At 40.2% G+C, this 18,144-nt stretch overlaps 1 protein-coding gene across 1 annotated transcript; it reads right to left on the reverse strand.

Moving 5' to 3' along the window:
• Positions 1-385: 385 nt before the first annotated feature.
• LOC149836677 (protein BPS1, chloroplastic-like) lies at positions 386-1,732 on the reverse strand. Its single transcript, XM_090007890.1, has 2 exons — positions 669-1,732; positions 386-497 (listed from the first exon to the last, which is right to left on the reverse strand). Exons 1-2 carry the CDS (start codon positions 1,730-1,732, stop codon positions 386-388), a joined length of 1,176 nt encoding a protein of 391 aa, XP_089864016.1.
• Positions 1,733-18,144: the final 16,412 nt, after the last annotated feature.

An 18,144-nucleotide genomic window follows, 5' to 3' on the forward strand; every position in this document is an offset into this window, starting at 1 on the left:
CCATAATGAGTCGAACCTGTGTTGTGTGTGGTTTAGGCTTTGTTAGCAAAAAACAAAAGGAAAGACAAAGAAAACCTTAGATTTTCTACCCAACCCCTGTTTGGAGATTTTTCTGGCGCATTATTGTATTATATGCTTCATTTATGATTAACATACTTTGTACAGCTCAATGCGTGGACACAACATAAAAGTTGCTTCTCGTAGACCACCGCCATATGCAAGTTGCAAGAGTTCGATCATTCATTTCTGCTTGTCCTGGTGCGCTAGGAACTTGAGGCTCTGTTTGGGAGCCGGAGATAGGGGAGATGAGAGGCGTGATGGAGAATCCTTAAACACACCCCTGTTTGGGATTCTGTAATTGGGAGATGAGAGTGGAGATGGCCTCTCATTCCCAATTTTCAACTACATCGTAAAACGCGTAGTTGACAAATCCACTTTCATCCTCCATTTCCACCTCCGCTCCAATCTCCATCTCATCTCCAGCTCCCAAACAGAGCCTAAAAATCAGAATGTGTTTTGTGAAAACATTTGTGATTGTAGTTACAGAAGAGCTTGTTTTCATAGACTTAATCATACAAGAAATGGTGTATTTACAAGTACAAAGTGAAAAAGAAGAAGAAAACAAAAGGAAATGATTTTTGGACGATTCAATATAAGCCTCGGATTACCATTGGAGATCCTTTCTCCTAAGTGTATCAAGCAACTGATTTCTTGCATGCAAAACCAGGCTAAACAACCTGTCCACCTCCATCTCCAAAGCATCTAAGCACCTCCCCAGGACCTCAACCTTCTCCTTCATGTCTTCTCTCAATATATTCCACAGAAGTAATTCATCGCTATTGTTGTCATTATCAACACTCTCTGATTCCTCCCCACTTTCTTCTTCTTTACTTTTGATATAACTCAACAAACGCCCTACATGTTCATTGACATCAACCACCTCTTGGAAGAAGACACCTGCACCCTCTTTCTTCCCTGTCCTTCTATTCAGCATCTCCTCACAAACTTTCATCTGCAGATTCATCAAGCCCACTGACCATTCATGTTCAAGTGGCACCTTCATCCCCAACATGGACTCAACATCCCCATTGAAACAGCAATTCAAGGCCTTTATCACAAACAAACTGACGCCCTTTGCACTTTCCATGCCTCTCCTCAAAACCCTCTCTCCCTCACCAGCTTCTGAAGTCCCACCTGCCACAATCCCACCCCTCTCTTCTTGTATCTCATTTTCATCAGCTTCAACTGCAAACTTGCTGATTCTAATGAATGTCATCCATTCTTGCAGTAGCTTCTTGGTTTGTCCCAACGTGAATGGGCTAGAATTGAGCAGCAGCAGCAGAAGCCTGTGTTGGGAGATGAGGGACAGATTGCGAGTGAGAGAGTTTAGGAGATCAAGAAGGCTTAGGGTGTCTGTGAGGTATTCATCTATGAGACAGAAACTCCATTTCTCAAATGGGTGGTTGGTGTCAGTAGAAATGGTGTGGAGACCATGGTGAATGCTGATCAGGAAGCCCAGAGCTTCATGTGCCCATGCCAAAGAGGGGATGTGCGACTCGGATTTGGAGACCGATACGAGACGGGTGAGGCCGTGTGATAATGCCGATTCATAAGTTTGGAGGGAGGATGAGGGTGGCTTGAGCTTTGGGATCCCATGGTGGTTATGGTGGTGATGGAGGCCTATTTTCAAGTGCTTGGAGATCCAAGAACGCCCTTCTTCTGTGCGATGCATGAGGGTGTGCAGAGAAAGACTAGATGGAATGAGTGTGATGGATGCAGTTGGAAGTGTTTGGTGATATGTCTCAAAGAGTTTTTATAGTGAGAAAGGAAGGATGGTGGTGAGAGAACTTAGGTGCGTCAGGCGTGGTCTCACAAACCAGAGGGCTGTGATGTGGTGTTTCAAAACAGGCTGCTGGTCAAAGAAAAGGATGGATCAATTGTTGCTTGGTTTGCCAACTTTTTATATGGGATGGTTCCTCGAGGCTTCTTGGCTGAATTATTTGAAGAGGACAAGCCTGCTCTAGTTATGGACAAACCCCATTCTTTCATCTTTGCAGATGCGTGACTGTCAGCTATATATATATATATATATATAACTGAATATGGTAAGCTCCATTTCTCATTTTGCCCCTTTCTACCTCATAGTTTTGAAGTGTTTTATGATAGATATGAACCGTTAGATGTGTTTAGCATGCTCAATTTAGTAAGAATTGACTCTTGGATATCATGTTTTTTTGATGAAAAATATATTTTTATGAGCCGATAAAAACTGATACCTTCATAAACATGTATAAAAGTCATATTTCTGTGATCCAAAAGCCGGTTCCCACTATACAAAACCTATAGATCGCATCTATGGTGTTAGATGTGAGAAAAAATTACTGAAAACTACGTTTTTAAGGAGGCAGAACCAGCTCATCTCTCTCTCTCTCTCTCTATATATATATATATATATATATATATATATATATATATATATATATATATAGAGAGAGAGAGAGAGAGAGAGAGAGAGAGAGTAATGGGTTGGTGCTTAACTCTTTTTGCGCTTGCCGAGCTTTGAAAAGATTGTTTCTATTTTTTTTCTCAAATCTTACCATACAAATGTGATCTACATGCTTGATTTTATGAGAATAACTTTTGGATTGTCCAATTCCAACACCAAGTTAGGTTTTTATGAGATTCAAAAATCTATGGTCTACAATTTTAAAAATATTTAATGCTTAAAATTCATTTGTTTCTCAAAAAACATGATCCAAGTGTGATTTCCTAACAAATTAATCATGCAAAACACATCTTTAGAGTTAGATTTTTTAAAACAACCCGAAAACCCTTATCCACTGAGACAAAAGGTGTCAAGACACCTACCCATTTCTCTCTCTCTATATATATAGAGAGAGTAATGGGTAGGTGCTAAATGAAATAAATTAAATGATACATGCAAAATGAGTATTTCAGATTTTTTTCATTTTATTTTTAAATTATGAAGGCACAGATGTGATCTATGTGCTTGATTTTATAGGGATCAGCTCTTGAAGTGTTTGATTCTCACACATGGGTAGGTTTTTATAAAGTTTGAAAAATCAATGGTTCAAAATCTTTGTAAATTTTGGGGCTCTAAATATCATTTTTTTATTGAAAACACATGATTCAGGTGTAGATTCCTCATAAATCGACCATGCCCAAACAGATTTATGGGCCAGAACTGCGAAAAAAAACAGCAAAAGATCAGAAAAACCCATTTAACAATTATCATTTAGCACCTACGTTTCACTTGTTCTGGTCTTGCCCAATATTTATGGAAATCTTTAGTAGGACCTGGAGGCATCCGGAAGTATTTGTTAAGGAGGAGTCCTTTGCGCTAGATCTGATCTTGGGGCCGGTTTGTATTAGGCGCAGCAAGAGGTGGAGGTTCATCTGGCGGACGTGGTTGCTTACCTCTTGGTGGTTTGTTTGGATGGCGCGTAACGATGCTCATTTTCGTCATATTCGAGTTAACATTCAAAACCTGGTGCATAAAATTTTGGTAGATGTTTATGCGATCTTGCGTATGCATCTTAGTGATCTTCCACTCCCTCCTGCTGATGCTACCTATCCTTTGTCACAATCTGGGCACACGGCTATGGCGTAAGCCCATTTTATCTGTCTAATGTTCTTTTCTCTTGTGCTCTCTTTATTTGTTTTGACTTTTGTTCTTGTTCGGTTCATGGGTTCAACATTTTGTTGATCTTCATGAGTGGTAATGTTGAATTACTTTCGGCTCTCTCTCTCTCTCTCTCTCTCTCTCTCTCTCTATATATATATATATATATATATATATATATATATATATATATATATAGAGAGAGAGAGAGAGAGAGAGAGAGAGAGAGAGAGAGAGGATGCTTCATGATAGGGATGGCAGTGGACCGGGGGAAAGCGGGGCCCCGCCCCGCCTCGCCCCGTTTGGACCGGGGATGAAGGGTATGAAACGGGGATGGAGGCGGGGATGAAGGTTAAAATCCATCCCCGTCCGGGGGTGGAGGCGGGGATGGACTGGCACGTTCCCCCGCCCCGCCCCGCCCCGCCCCATCCCCGCCCCGCCCCCGCCCCGGCCCATCCCCGCCCCGCCCCCGGCCCATCCCCGTCCCGGCCCCGCCCCATCCCCGCCCCCAACTCAGATGAACTGTTTACTAACCCTAACTCCCTTCCCTAATTTCCTAACCCTGGAGCCGGGCGACGTTACTGTGCACGTAGGACGCCGGGTTCTCGATAGCGTACCGGACTCCGGCCTGGGCGGCGAGGTGCATCACGTGGGTGAAGGCGACGAGGTCGAAGAGCTTGGCCAGGAGCCGGGCGTCGTTGATGTCGCCGGCGATGACGAAGACGCCGTGGTCGCCGAGGATTCGACGGCGGGCCTTCTTGAGCGAGGGGTCGTAGTAGTCGTTGAAGTTGTCGAGGCCGACGACACCGTCACCGCGCTTCCGGAGGGCGAGCGAGACGTGGGTGCCGACAAAGCCAGCGGCGCCGGTGACGAGCACGCTCATCCCGCGGGGTCGGGGACGGGGGCGGGGTCGGGGACGGGGGCGGGGTCGGGACGGGGACGGGGCGGGGGCGGGGCGGGGACGGGGACGGGGCGGGGACGGGGACGGGGACGGGGACGGGGCGGGGGTGGAGGACATGAAACGGGGATGAAGGCGGGGGTGGAGGATAAAATCCATCCCCGCCGCGGGGGCGGGGGTGGAGGATAAAATTTTGAGGCGGGGCGGGGGTGGAAACCTTGTTCCCCGCCCCGCCCCGCCCCACTGCCATCCCTACTTCATGAGTACTTACCCACCTACTAGACATAATAGTCTTTCATAATTTTTTTAACTTTTCGTTGATCAAACCCTAGAGATATGATTTACATACATTGTTTAGTAAAAAGCAAGTTTTGGATAATTGATTGTGATGTGTATGTAGGTTTTAAGATATTCAAATATCAACATATCACAATGTATCGAAAACTTATGATGAAAAAGTATTTTTACTTCAAAAAAATATGTTCTAAAATATGATTCCTAGTGAACAAACTATGTTGAATACATGTGGCCTGATTGAGAAGATGCAACTTACATCTATGGTTTCTAATAAGTGGATTGTACATGTTTTCGGATGGCTTCTTGAAGCTAGGGCCGGCGTTTTAACCAAAAGAACTTCTTGCCCAATTCTGTGCTAAATGGGCACGATGCTATTAGATTTTCATGTTTTTTTAGAAATTTTGATTGTACAAATGTGATCTATATGCTTATTTTTATAGGAAACAGTTCTTGGAGCATTTGATTTCAATGCATGGATAGGTTTTTAAGGTTTTAAAAATCAACAACCTACAATTTCCAGAAATCTTTGAAGCTTCAAATACCCTTTTTTAATCCAAAATGCATGATTCAAATGTCAATTTCTTGTAAATCAATAATGTTGAACACATCTATATGGTCAGAATTTCGAAAAAAACATCAGAAATCCAATAACATGATTCATTTAGCACCATGCCATATTTAGGTTAGTGGAAATCGGCTCTTAAATTGTCCGATTACGACATGTAAGCACAATTTTATGAGCTGTAAAAAATCGATGACTTACAATGTGTGATCTTTTCTTAGCTCATAAAATCATATTTTTTCATCAAAAACACATGATCCAAAAGTCGGTTCCTATAATTTGGACCATGCTGAACCCATCCATGAGGTCTGATTGGGTCAACACGACCCACACATGATTTCCAGCTGATTCAGACGGTCAAGTCGACATTAGCAAATATTAACCCTATATACGTACCTTAGAGTATCCATGCATCAGAATCAAATCCATGCATCAGAATCATGCTCTAAGAACTGATTCCTATAAAAAAACAAGCATATAGATAACATTTGTATGGTCAGAATTTCGAAAAAAACCCAAAAAATTAATAGCATGTTTCATTTAGCACGGATTTATTACCCTTTGTATATACTCTGAACTACTTAAGACCTCTGATAGTTTATGATATGTTCAATTATGTGTCACATCTTTTACTCGGATCAAGTACTATAGTATGGTGCCAGATAGGTTCGATGCGACTAGAAACTGAGCTGTTGATGTCCCAGTTGAGTGCTCCCTTTCCTGAACTTGCCCACCAAAGGCCATGTGTTTAGTTGGGTTCTAATGGTTTCTTGATAGTACTGTCAGTTTCGGCAGTGGCACAGTGGGTTACATTGCTTTCTGTGGGAATTGGAAATCACGTGGCTGGCTGGTTGCTGCCCGAGCTTAAGGTCCGTTGGTCCGCTTGTTGGTGTTGAAAAAATTGATAGCATTTTTTCTTTGAATGGCAAGCAGGGGTTAGGCATGCTCCACTATTCAACATACCACTGGCTTTTGAACCTGCAACGTCCCACCACAAGCAGACGTGCACTGACAGCTCCTACCAAACAGCCGTTGGTAAAATTTATGGCATTTAATTAGCCTAGGTCTCTCTCTCACAGTGCTGCATAAAAGAGAGACACTGTGAATATGCTGATCCTGCTATCTTTTTTTTTTTTTTTATGATGATGAGGAACCAACCACGGGTGTGGGCTCACGATCACCCCTGCCTTACGTGGCCCACCTTTAAAAGCTAAGGACACACCAGTGCGCCAGCAGGATTTGATCTGGTGCCTTCATCTCAGTACTCTCATAACCACCCTTCTGGCCAACGTCATCAAAGGTAGCATCTTCTTGCTTTGAAGTTTGAACTTTGTATAAGAATGGACCCGAGGCTTTATCCACGGGCAGGAAACTGATGCGTGTGGCTTTTCTCAGGACGGTTTTGGCGCATTTGGAGCAGCCAACTAAAGTCTAAGCAATGGTGTGAACCACGAGGGCTTAAGTGTCGGTGACCCCACCTGGAGATTACTCTCTTCGGCAGGAAACTTCATCATCAAAAGACGCCATTGAGGTCGGGTGGATCTTTCTTGATCCGAAATGACTTAAAATTGTGAATCTTTAGGCCATCGGTTGGTTACGTTTATGGATGGTGACTAGAAACTCCAATATATATATATTTTTTTAAATGACATGTTTAACACTTTGTTTTGAAGATTGTCACTAATTAAATGTGACTTTGATCTTTGTGGTGGGTAGGGACTAGGGAGGACCTCAAGAGAGGTCAGCCAATGTGTGGTCGATGATTTTTTTTTTTGAAGCATTTTTCTTAAATAATAAAAAAGTACTTTTTTTTTCTTCCTTCCACGTGTCATTTAGATATGTGACCGTAACTTGTTAGAAAGGTGTTGAAATTGGCCTCTTATTGTGAAGTTAAAATACATTTGCTCTTCTCACTCTCTTCAAGATGGTTTAGCAATAGAAATTACTTTTGTGTTCATGACTTGAAAAAGTTGCTTCTTCATTTGTATTTATTTTTTTTAAAAAGTTGAACATCCCACGTGTCGTTGGATTTTTCCTTTAAGGGCACATTTGTAAGTAGGGCTGGTAAACAAGCTGAACGGCCTGAGTTTGAAGGGTTCAAGCTTGGCTCATCCTGAGCCAAGCCGAGTTCGAGTTCATAATGAGCTCGAGTTAAACGAGCCAAGTTCAAGTTGATTTGTTTATAGAAAGAATGCATTGGTTTAGAGCCAGAAGAAATCAGATTACAAAAACATACATGTAAAATATATTTTTTAATACCTAATGAGCTTGTAAGAGTCAAGCTGAGCCAAGTACCTATTGTTAATATTCAGCTTGCCGAGTCTATTGTACGAGTTTGAGTGAGCTCTTTACAAGCTGAGCATGAGCTGTGCTACAAGAGGCTCGGCTTGTTTCCTGATCCTATTTGTAAGTGGGAAAATTTTAGCAAAAATGCAAGTCATAAATGAAAAGTGGTAATTTCTTCATTTATTTCAAACAATAGAAAAACTTTGATTTTTTTTTCTTCTATTTTGCCCTGATTTTGATAGGAAATCTTTCTTCATCTCAAAGATGAAAAGATTTTTCCTATAAAGAATTTTAAGTGTTGAGGTCAACTCTTACTCTAATCAAAATATACTATCTTTTTCTCATGATGAGGAACCCTCGTTGAGAACCGGGTCACTTAATGGACCCACCCCTTGAGAAGTGGGAGTTGAACTTGAAACGAAGTGGTCAGCACCTTCTCCCCCAAACCTGCAGCCACTTGGGTGGCCAGAGAAGGTGTAAACACTATTTTTACTTTCTGATTTTCTCATGTCATACAAACAAGAGAAAACTTTTTATAAAAGAAAAGTTATACACAATTTTCTCTTCATATAAGATTTTTTCTGAGTCAACATTCTCTCTCTCTCTCTGAGATCATCTTGATGTCACTGGAGAATGATACATGTATCTTGACTGCCATACAAATTAGTTGTTGTTTGAAAGAAAACATTCATTCAATGGACATAAAGATCATATTGTACATCACATTCCTAGGGGATCACCCAAAAGCCAATCATGAAGAAGGAAGTAAAAAACAGAAATTAAAGTTCCAAGCTCTCCTCATATGGAGAGTCATCAGATCCTCTGAAAACCAATCCAATTCAGATCGGACTCAAGCCATTTTAGTTTGTACCTTTGCTTGAGTTCCCATCCTACCTACTTAGGATGGCCCCCATCTGCGCGTAGCAACCATTGAAGGTTCAGTTATTTTTTTTCCATAAAGAAAGCTGGGGTTAGGCAGACCCCTACCAGTTATACAACTATAACATAGGGATTTGAACTTGCACTAACTGCTCCGGCCACACAAGCTGAGCCCCAGTTGGTGAAGGTTCGGTTATTTCTTTCGATCCATACTGTCCTCTAAACTATCAAGAACCAACGTCTCACAAAAGACCTATTTTTTTGTGCATCAAGAAAATAATCATAATGTGCTGTGCAACTGTGACTATTACATAGGGATGGCAGTGGACCGGGGGAAACGGGCCCCGCCTGCTTCGTTCTGTTTGGACTGGGGATGAAGGACATGAAACAAAGATGGAGGCAGGGATGGAGGTTAAAATCAAAACCCATGCGAGGATGGACTTACGCTTTCCCCCGCTCCGTCCCCGTCCCTGTCTTCGATCCCCGCCTTGCCCCGCCCCACCTCGTCCCCAATTCTTCTTTAGAGGTGGCAGTAGACCGAGGAGAAATGGTGCCTCATCCTGCCTTACCCTGTTTGGACCGAGGATGGAGGACATGAAATGGGGATGGAGGTTAAAATCAAAACCCGTGCGGGGATGGAGGGTAGGATTTTGAGACAGGGTATGCAATGGTATGTCAAGGTATTTAAGAGGCAAGCTACCCTTCCACATAAAAAAAAAATGCATGAGGCATGATCCCTATAGATATGATCATTGTAATGAATCAAAAGCCTTCTTCAAATCAATCTTGATGAGGAAAGCCTTTTTCTTTATATGCATGAATATAATGAATAGCCTTGTGAGCCAACACCACACAATCATGTAGCAAGCACTTTGAACATACGATAAAACAGAGGGTAATACTCTCTTAAACTTGTTGCTCTGAGCCTTGGTAATCATCTTCAAAGTGGTGTTTACTAACGAAATGGGTCTAAACTTTGTGATCTCTTAGATTGATTGTCCAGGTCATGTCGAAATCCTCTGATTCCGAATTCGAAATTTTTGAACAGAAGAACGACATTGCTTTTTTTCAGAATTTCTTCACTTCCACATATTTGCCCTTCAATGTTGAGCATCCCCATATGATTCACCCTTCTTCTGGATGAGGCAAACACATGAAGGTATTTGTTGTTCGTATTTCAGTGCCTTAGCCAGTACTTTCGCTCTTTGCCTCCATCTTTGTTCTTACATAATTCTCTATTATGAAATGTTATTAATTAGAAAGGATTGTTGTTCTTGGAGTTGGCCAATCTTGCTCGCCTTTATTTAATCATTTGAAACTTCCCCATTCCCTGCTCTCTGGTCCATTGAGTTAAAATTCCTAGTGAAATCCATTTTCCCGGAGACCCTTAGTGCCGCCCATCGTGCTTCTTTCTCTGACGGCCGCCATTCCTTAACATTGCATTTTATACTATTTGAGCCACCAAAATTTGAATTTAAAAGAACCCTTGCTGCCTGGCCATCCTTCTCCCCATAATAATTTAATTGCACCATGGCTCAATACAAGCTCGAGTGTCATGAAAAGCATGTAAAAAATCAGCAGACAGTAAAAATCTATCAAACTTTGGCAAAATCAGAAGCTCTCTCTTGGTAGACCAAGTGTAGTCCCCCCATCCATATGGACCTCCGTAAGATCCCAATCTTGGATAAACTTGGCAAAATCCCTTATACTTTTTGTGAAGATTTGAAGACGGTTTAAGTCTCCTAAGTGCAAAATACAATTGTAGCACCAAGGGAGCAGTTTCTTCCTCCCCAAACTCCTCATGCTCACTTGCTCCACGCCACCAATAAGCCTCTTGCTCTACCATTCGAGGGAATGTAAATGAATTTACAATTCTGTCATATCTCCTTCGTGATTTTCGTATTGATTGTGAGGAGCTTTGTTTCCAATATTGTGACTACGTCCAATTTTTCTTGCTTTATGTAATTTCCAAGAAAATCCTTCTTAGCCTTGCTGCCCAATCCCCTTTGATTCTACATGGCAATCCTCTTGTCTTCAAATTTTGAAAAAGTTCTGAACAAGAGTCCCTATACCGTCATGGACTCCTTGCTCTTCAGAATGGAGATTCACTCCTTTTGCATCATCATCTTCCAAATTATTTTCCTATGTGTCATCCTTCCCAACCGAGCTTGATAACCCATAGGGCATTATTCAAAGTTATCACATTCCAGAAATTGATCCGGTAGCGTGCATATCTGCCCCGATCTCCTTTGATTATTCTTCGATACGAAGGCCGGACCCAGATCCATCCACAGATCTCTGATATGAACAGTCTTCGTCGCTCTTGGAGCCGGTGTTAGCGAGGTAGTTTCATTTAACCTGTTTCCCTGATCCAATATTAACGGTTTTTCGGTACCTTGGACCCGATCCAAGTTCTCCTACTTGCTATCTGACTGAAAAGCTGCAAGTATTGCTCTCATCTAGGAATGGCAGTGGACTGGGGCGGGGGACAAGGTCTCCACCCCCACTCCGTCTCAAAATCCTGCCCTCCATCCCTGCCTCCATCCCCGTTTCATGTCCTCCATCCCCACACTGATCTTGATTTTAACCTCCATCCCCATTTCATGTCCTCCATCCCAGTCCAAACGAGGCGAGGTGGGGCGGGCCCCGTTTCTCCTCGGTCCATTGCCATCCATAAAGAAGGATCGGGGTTGGGTTGGGGCGGGCCAGGGATTGGAGATGGGGCTGGGTGGAAAAAAGCGTAAGTCCATCCTCGCCTTCATCCCTGTACCGGTTTTGATTTTAACTTCCATTCATGTTTCATGTCCTCCATCCCCGGTCCAAACAGGACGGGGCGGGGTGAGGATTGAAGATGGGGCGGGGTGGGGAAAAGCGTAAGTCCATCCTCACATCCATCCCCGCACGGGTCTTGATTTTAACCTCCATCCCTGTTTCATGTCCTCCATCCCCGGTCCAAACAGGGCAAGGCAGAGAAAGGCCCCATTTTCCCCGGTCCACTTCCATCCATACTCGATCATCTCAATTTCCCTACCAACTGGAACCAACTCTGGGCGATTATCGAATAGTTGCGGGTCTCACCAACTCCATACCTTAACATTTATTTTGAGCCCAATACTTAATTCATGTCCATAAGAAATCAAACTATTGTTTGCTTCGGTGGAACCCATATGAATCGTCTAACTCAACCCACGATCCACAACATGCAGTTTTTGTAGGAGAGCCTCTCTTTTCATTCGTTGAGGCATGATCATTATCAAAGTGTTCCCTTCTGTGTGATCATCATTTACCAACCCTGCTATTGATGTCGCCATCCTCTCGTGATTGATTTTTATTACCCATTTTGAATGATTGGCCGTTATGGGAAATCCTTCTCGAGCCACCCATTTATGCCTCTTCCCATGTGGCCCTTCATCTTCCACCCTTTTGCCCTTTGTAGAGGAGAAGGGGACCTTTAATGCCACCTCAAGACTGATGCTATCACCCGTCCACATCATCTCTGGTCAGAAAACATTTTTTAGGCCATTTGAGTTGCCATAAATGTTAGATTTTTCATTAAGGTGACATAAAATAAAATAAAAATAGTATTGGATCTATTTTCGTTTAGACTCGACTTTTGAGAGCATTTTACAATTCAAGTCAGGTAAAGAAATGGATTTCCTTTTGGGTCTTGATGGGTAAACCTAATATAAAGAGGAGGAGTCTTAGTCCCTCTGGGCTGTCTAATATTTCTTGAAGAAACCCATCATCATCAAGAATAAAAGGGAGAAAAGACAGCATAAAAAAGACTTTGTACTCACACGATCTATCATGGATCGTGATTTTCCTACTATGTGAATCTTGGTCGTATGAACGAGATTATCGTCTATCACATACAAGGCAACATATTGTGATCGTCGACATGGATTGAGGTACACTTCCGTTGCTCGAAATCTAACAAATGGTATCAGATCTACAGGTTAGTATCTTGGTTTATGTTGATGATCTTCTTGTTTAAGATGATCAAATGATTATAGCCATTGACTATAATGGATTCAAACAGACTATTTTTTTTTCTTTTAATCATATTTACTGTGAATCGATCTTGTTGAATAAAATATTTATAGTTCATTAGAAATATTAATGAAATATTTACAGTTCATTCCAATTCGTTTACTGTAAATCACATTTTTAGTATGCTAGCCATGTTGAATCGGCTGCAAGGGTTGTATTTAAGTTATATAAATATTAATATACAACTATTAGAGTTGCCATCGTTCTGCTCAATTGAGCGCAGGAGCGATGTTGTCGTGGTCTAAGTTAGATCCAAAGGGATGTATTGGGCTTGAAACCCATTCTGACCCCTCTGTGACCACCATTAAAGAACCTTCACCATGGTCGTGTAAAGAGGGTCGGATGATGGCTGTCATCCATTGATGGTAACTACATTGCTGCAGTTACAAATGATGACATAAGCCGAGTTGGACGTTTTTTCTTTCACTCCCTCAATTACTGTATGCATGTAGAGAGGGAAATAAAGAGGAAACTGCATGGCCCTACTTTATTGAGATTAACTATTTTTCCTCCTCATGATTAACTATTTTGCCCTCATGTCTTATGACTTCTCTAATTGCTATTGTTACACGTATTCATGAAATGTTATATTATGAGGTGGATCCAGGTCATGATTTAATAGGATCCATACACTAATTTCAGCATGAATGAATCTTAAATAAGATTCAATTAAAGATTTAAAGTCATAATTAATGGATCTAATAATTGGATCAAGATTTGGAATAAATATTCATGCTTTTATTTTATATAAAAGTGCATAAAATATTTATAAATATTAATTGTCGGTAACTTTATATTTACCAATCCTATTTTATTTTCACTATTCTAGTTGCCCCGAAGGGTCTAGAATGTGTTAATATATAGGGTTGCTAATTTTAGAGAAAAATGTGGATATTTCTCTAGGAATGAAAATTGCATTAGAGTGTTGAATTGTAGTTCTGCTCAAAAGTAACTATAATTCGATATATTACTTGAAATTTAACAATCAATTGAAAACTACTTAACATGAAGAATCTTATCCCAAAGGAGAGATATCTTCACCTTTAAGTATTTTAATTGATTATTAAGTATCAATGACATTATCATAGCATTATTAACATTATTCATAATTTATATTCATGTAATTATGAATGATTAGCTGTGATTATATTAATGATTATTGGAATTGCACATAATCATTTATCTGCATCATGACAGTAATGTAAGCTTGACTTTGATTGTTTAGCAATGACTCTGGCTTCCCTGTATTCTCATTTATCCCATATTCTTGCACTGAATGGATCAAATTATAATGATTGGCATGAGCAGCTTCTCATCACGTTGGGTTGTTTAGATCTTGATTTAGCTCTACGAACTGAAAAACCTAATGACACTACTAATAACAGTACAGATGAAGAAAAGGTCAAATTTGAAAAGTGGGAGAGTTCTAATAGATTGTTCTTAATGATAATCAAGAGTTCGATAGCAAAGAATATCAGAGGTTTTGTTCCTGATAATGAGAGTGCTAAAGAATATCTTGATTTCATTAAACAACAGTTTAGTGAATCAGACAAAGCAATAGCAAGAATGCTCACTAATAAATTGACCTCCATGAAATATGATGGTACCAGTGGAGTGCGAAAGCACATTATGTAGATGTCTAACATAGTTGGGAAACTTAAAGCATTGGGGATGACAATCTTTGAATCTTTTCTGGTTATGTTTGTACTCAACTCTCTTCCATCACAGTTTTCATGGTTTAAAATATCTTATAACATACATAAGGAAATATGGTGATGCAGAGCATCCTAAAGATCTGAGCTTTGAAGATGAATTAGATCCAAATCCAAATCCCAAAATCTGATCCAAGATGCGATCCACGACAGATCCAATTGAGCAGGACCATCTGGGTCCAATTGGATCACCACATACCCAGAACTATTTTTAATATCGGACTGCAATATCTAAGATATTTTGTATCTATCTCAGAGATTGTAATTTTATGTTTCAATTCTATTTTGTTATGTTACATAATCACATTAACTTTGTTTTTGTTTTTATTTTTTTATGAGCCGAATTCTACAGATCGGGATAGTTTTTAATTTTTTTGCATTTGCATTTTTCTAATGCATTTAGTGCAGGATCCAGTTCACTGCATGTTTTGGATCTGGATCAAGATCCATTTCCAAAGGGTGTTCTAGTTGGTGCAATTTGGGAATGAACCATCTTGGTCCTCATTCAAAATCCAGTCATGACTGGTGCAAGTCAAATATAGTTGTTGGACCTTTAAATCCCCATGACCAAAATTAGCATAAGTCAAACTCAATTTTGGAGTTTGACTTGTGCAGGGCATACCATCTTTATGGTGGCTCTTCCCCAAGCTTCAGGCCTATTAATGAAGAGAGGTCAACCTAGGGAAAATAACTTTTGTTCTAGAAATTTTGATTTTTTTCTTAGTGGAGAAGAAGTGTTTGAAGGGTGAAAATAGTCTCAGTATTTTGACCGTATCTTCCTAGATACCAGTCTAAATTACGTAATCTTTAACTTGTTCAAAAGCTAAGATCATGCCCTACAAGTTTGTTGTTTACCATTTTGCGTGATTCATCTCGGTTAAGTCGCTAAAATTCTTAGAAAGTTCTCTGCTGAAGGCATCAAGCCCTTTGGTTGGTGGAAAAGCTCGAGTTTGTGATCTTTGAGAAGATCGACCTTGACGTAGCTGTATAAGCATTCTTGGTTCGTGTTGGCTGCTGGTTTGAGTTGTGATTCAAGAGTCTTATTCCCGGTGTCGGTTGCTTCCCGCAACATCCATTGCCACCTTCATTCGGTTATCGTGTTCATTGGTTCATTTGAGTTTCATTTATGTTGTTTTTATCATATGTGTTTCATCTTTGTCGTTACAAATTGCTTGAAAGTTGCAAGTAAACCATTTGTTGTTTGATTGGAATAAATGTTTGAAATATTTTTATTAAGAAGTGATTCTATTATTCATAAAATATCCAGTTTTATGGGTTATTATATAACTCATTTTTTTGTCAAAACTTGGATTCCTGAATCCCAAGTTGTCAGAAATATCTCTAAAAAAATGACTGTATCGGGCTTAATACTGATCGGTTTCTGATGTTTTTTAGCTTTCTAGAAAGCTAAGACATTTTTCTACAACTTTGTAGTTAAGACTATATTGTGAATCGGCTGTTTAAGTCATTGAAAAGTGTAACGCCCTGGATTTCTAAAACAAAGCTAAGTTAAAATTTTTATGAGTTTCTTTTTTTTTTCTTTGCAGCAGAACTTAGAAAAGTTATTAGCAGCGGAATCAGACGATAATGAGTTGTCAGTTTTACAAAACTCTAGGCACATTACAGGTATGTGGCCAAGCAACTCATTGACCACCAAGGTGTTCTATTTTATTGAAAACCACATGTTTATTACAATATCACTGCTTGAAAAAGTAATATAGGTTCAATAAAAGGAAGCAGTACAACTCTGTCTAGAGAAACCCAAGAACTCGATGCCGCCTTACTCCACATATCGCAACGCAAGTCCAACACCTGAAATCCCCATTAAATAGGGTCAGAACCACTGATGGTCAGGTAAGCAAGCAATCACGCATCCATTCAACTCAAGTAAATGTGTTGACCACTCAGGGTTGTAGTTCGCAATAACGATGCTCAAGTCTTTATGACTTAGCGTATATCGTAAGAGCCTCCTCAGGGCTATGAGTTGAACATCCGCTCAAGTCTCCATGACTTAGCGTAAGCCTCTTCCGGACTGTGATTTGAATCTCTCACTCAAGTATTCATGACTTAGCGCAAGCCTCTTCCGGGCTGAATACCGTGCTCAAGTCTTTATACTTGGCACATCAGTATCCCACGCATCTAAAGATAGCTCCTCGAGCTTCGCTGAGTCGTGTAGATACAACACGAGTCTTTGCCCACTCGGTTTAATCGTATATCGATCATGACACCTTCACAAAGGTTATGCAGAACTGACTCAACAACGTCCATTCACTCATACATTCAAGCATCGCTAAACCTAAAGCTAATACATTTTTTCGATATTTAACTTCTTCCACCCTTGGTACACAGGCAAAACATTGCTCGGCCATCAACTCGACTTTCTGGAGGTTGATTATTCCATGTATTTTAGATACCCCAGATGCCTATTGACCCTATCCAAAGTAGAGCGATATATTTCAATCGGGAGAACCCTAGTAGGCCCATATTCAGATGCATCTTCTACTTATGGTAGTTGGGTTTAATCCTTAGATCTTAAGGATAAGCACGACCTCAAAACCCATAAGTGACTGAAGCCATTGTGGACTCTATCAAGTACAAAGTCAATACGTGTCACTCAAGGTTGTACCATCATTGTCATTTCATAGTGAGCATAATTCCTGAAAGGGTCTGCCATTCATGCATAAATTGTTAGGCTTTATTGACTAAATATGCAATATCAAGCCTGTAAAAGTGACATATTGTAAAGCGTCAACTATGCTCTTGTGTTGGGTGACATTTTTTAATAATGTTCCTCCATGCTTGGATAAAGTCATATTTGATGTAGCTTGAGTGACACCTGGTTTATAATATGTAATCCCTGTTTTGAGCAAAAAATTTAAAACATATTTTCTCTGACAGAACACAATTAAAGAGGTGCCATGAACAACTTTTATCCCAAGAAAGTAATGCAGATGGCCTAAATCTTTGATAGAAATTTTGCATCCAAAATTCTATATGATATGTTCAATAGTTTTACAAGAATTTTCTGTGACAATAATATCAACAACATAAACCAGAACAAATGTATGAATTTTCTTTTTATGACCGATAAAAAATGATGGATCAACCTTTGATTAAGTAAACCCTAGTTTTTCTGAGTAGACATGTAGTCTTTCAAACCACATCCTGGGAGTTTGTTTTAAAGCCAAAAGATTGACTCATGTATACCTCTTTTTGCGATATACGATGAAGGAACGCGTTATTTGCATTTAATTGATGAACCAGCCACCCTAAATTGACTACAATAGAGAGAACCAATCTGACTGATGTAAGTTTAATGACTGGGCTGAATGTTTCAAAATAATCAATTCTTTCATATTGATGGTATCCCTTAGCAACAAGACAGAATTTATACCTGGCTATGGCTCCATTGACATGCCTTTTAATCTTATAAATTCATTTGCATTCAACTAAATTAGTAACCTTTTTTGGAGAGACAAGAGTTCAAGTTTAATTTTGATGTAGGAATTTAACTTATTCTTCCATGGCCTAACACCACTTAGGTTCAGTGAGAGCTTGGGTGAATGAATATGGTTCTTGTTCTTTTTTGCTCACCTCACTTAGGAGAGCAATAAGATATTTTGTTTTAAAGAATAACTTAGGTTTAATAATTTTATCTTAGGTTTTAGTAATCGTATGATGCATCTTGAATAGAGCTTGACAAAAGTGATCAATTATAAGGTTTGGACCGAGAATGAGATGAGATCCTGAACTATAGCCCTTGTTCATTGGATCCACTTGGTTGACCAGGTTAGACAGACATGGAGATTTTAGGTCC

This window comes from Nuphar pumila, chromosome 5 (genome assembly GCF_984573655.1).
Source record: "Nuphar pumila chromosome 5, dmNupPumi1.hap1.1, whole genome shotgun sequence".
Classification (NCBI taxonomy): Eukaryota; Viridiplantae; Streptophyta; class Magnoliopsida; order Nymphaeales; family Nymphaeaceae; genus Nuphar; species Nuphar pumila.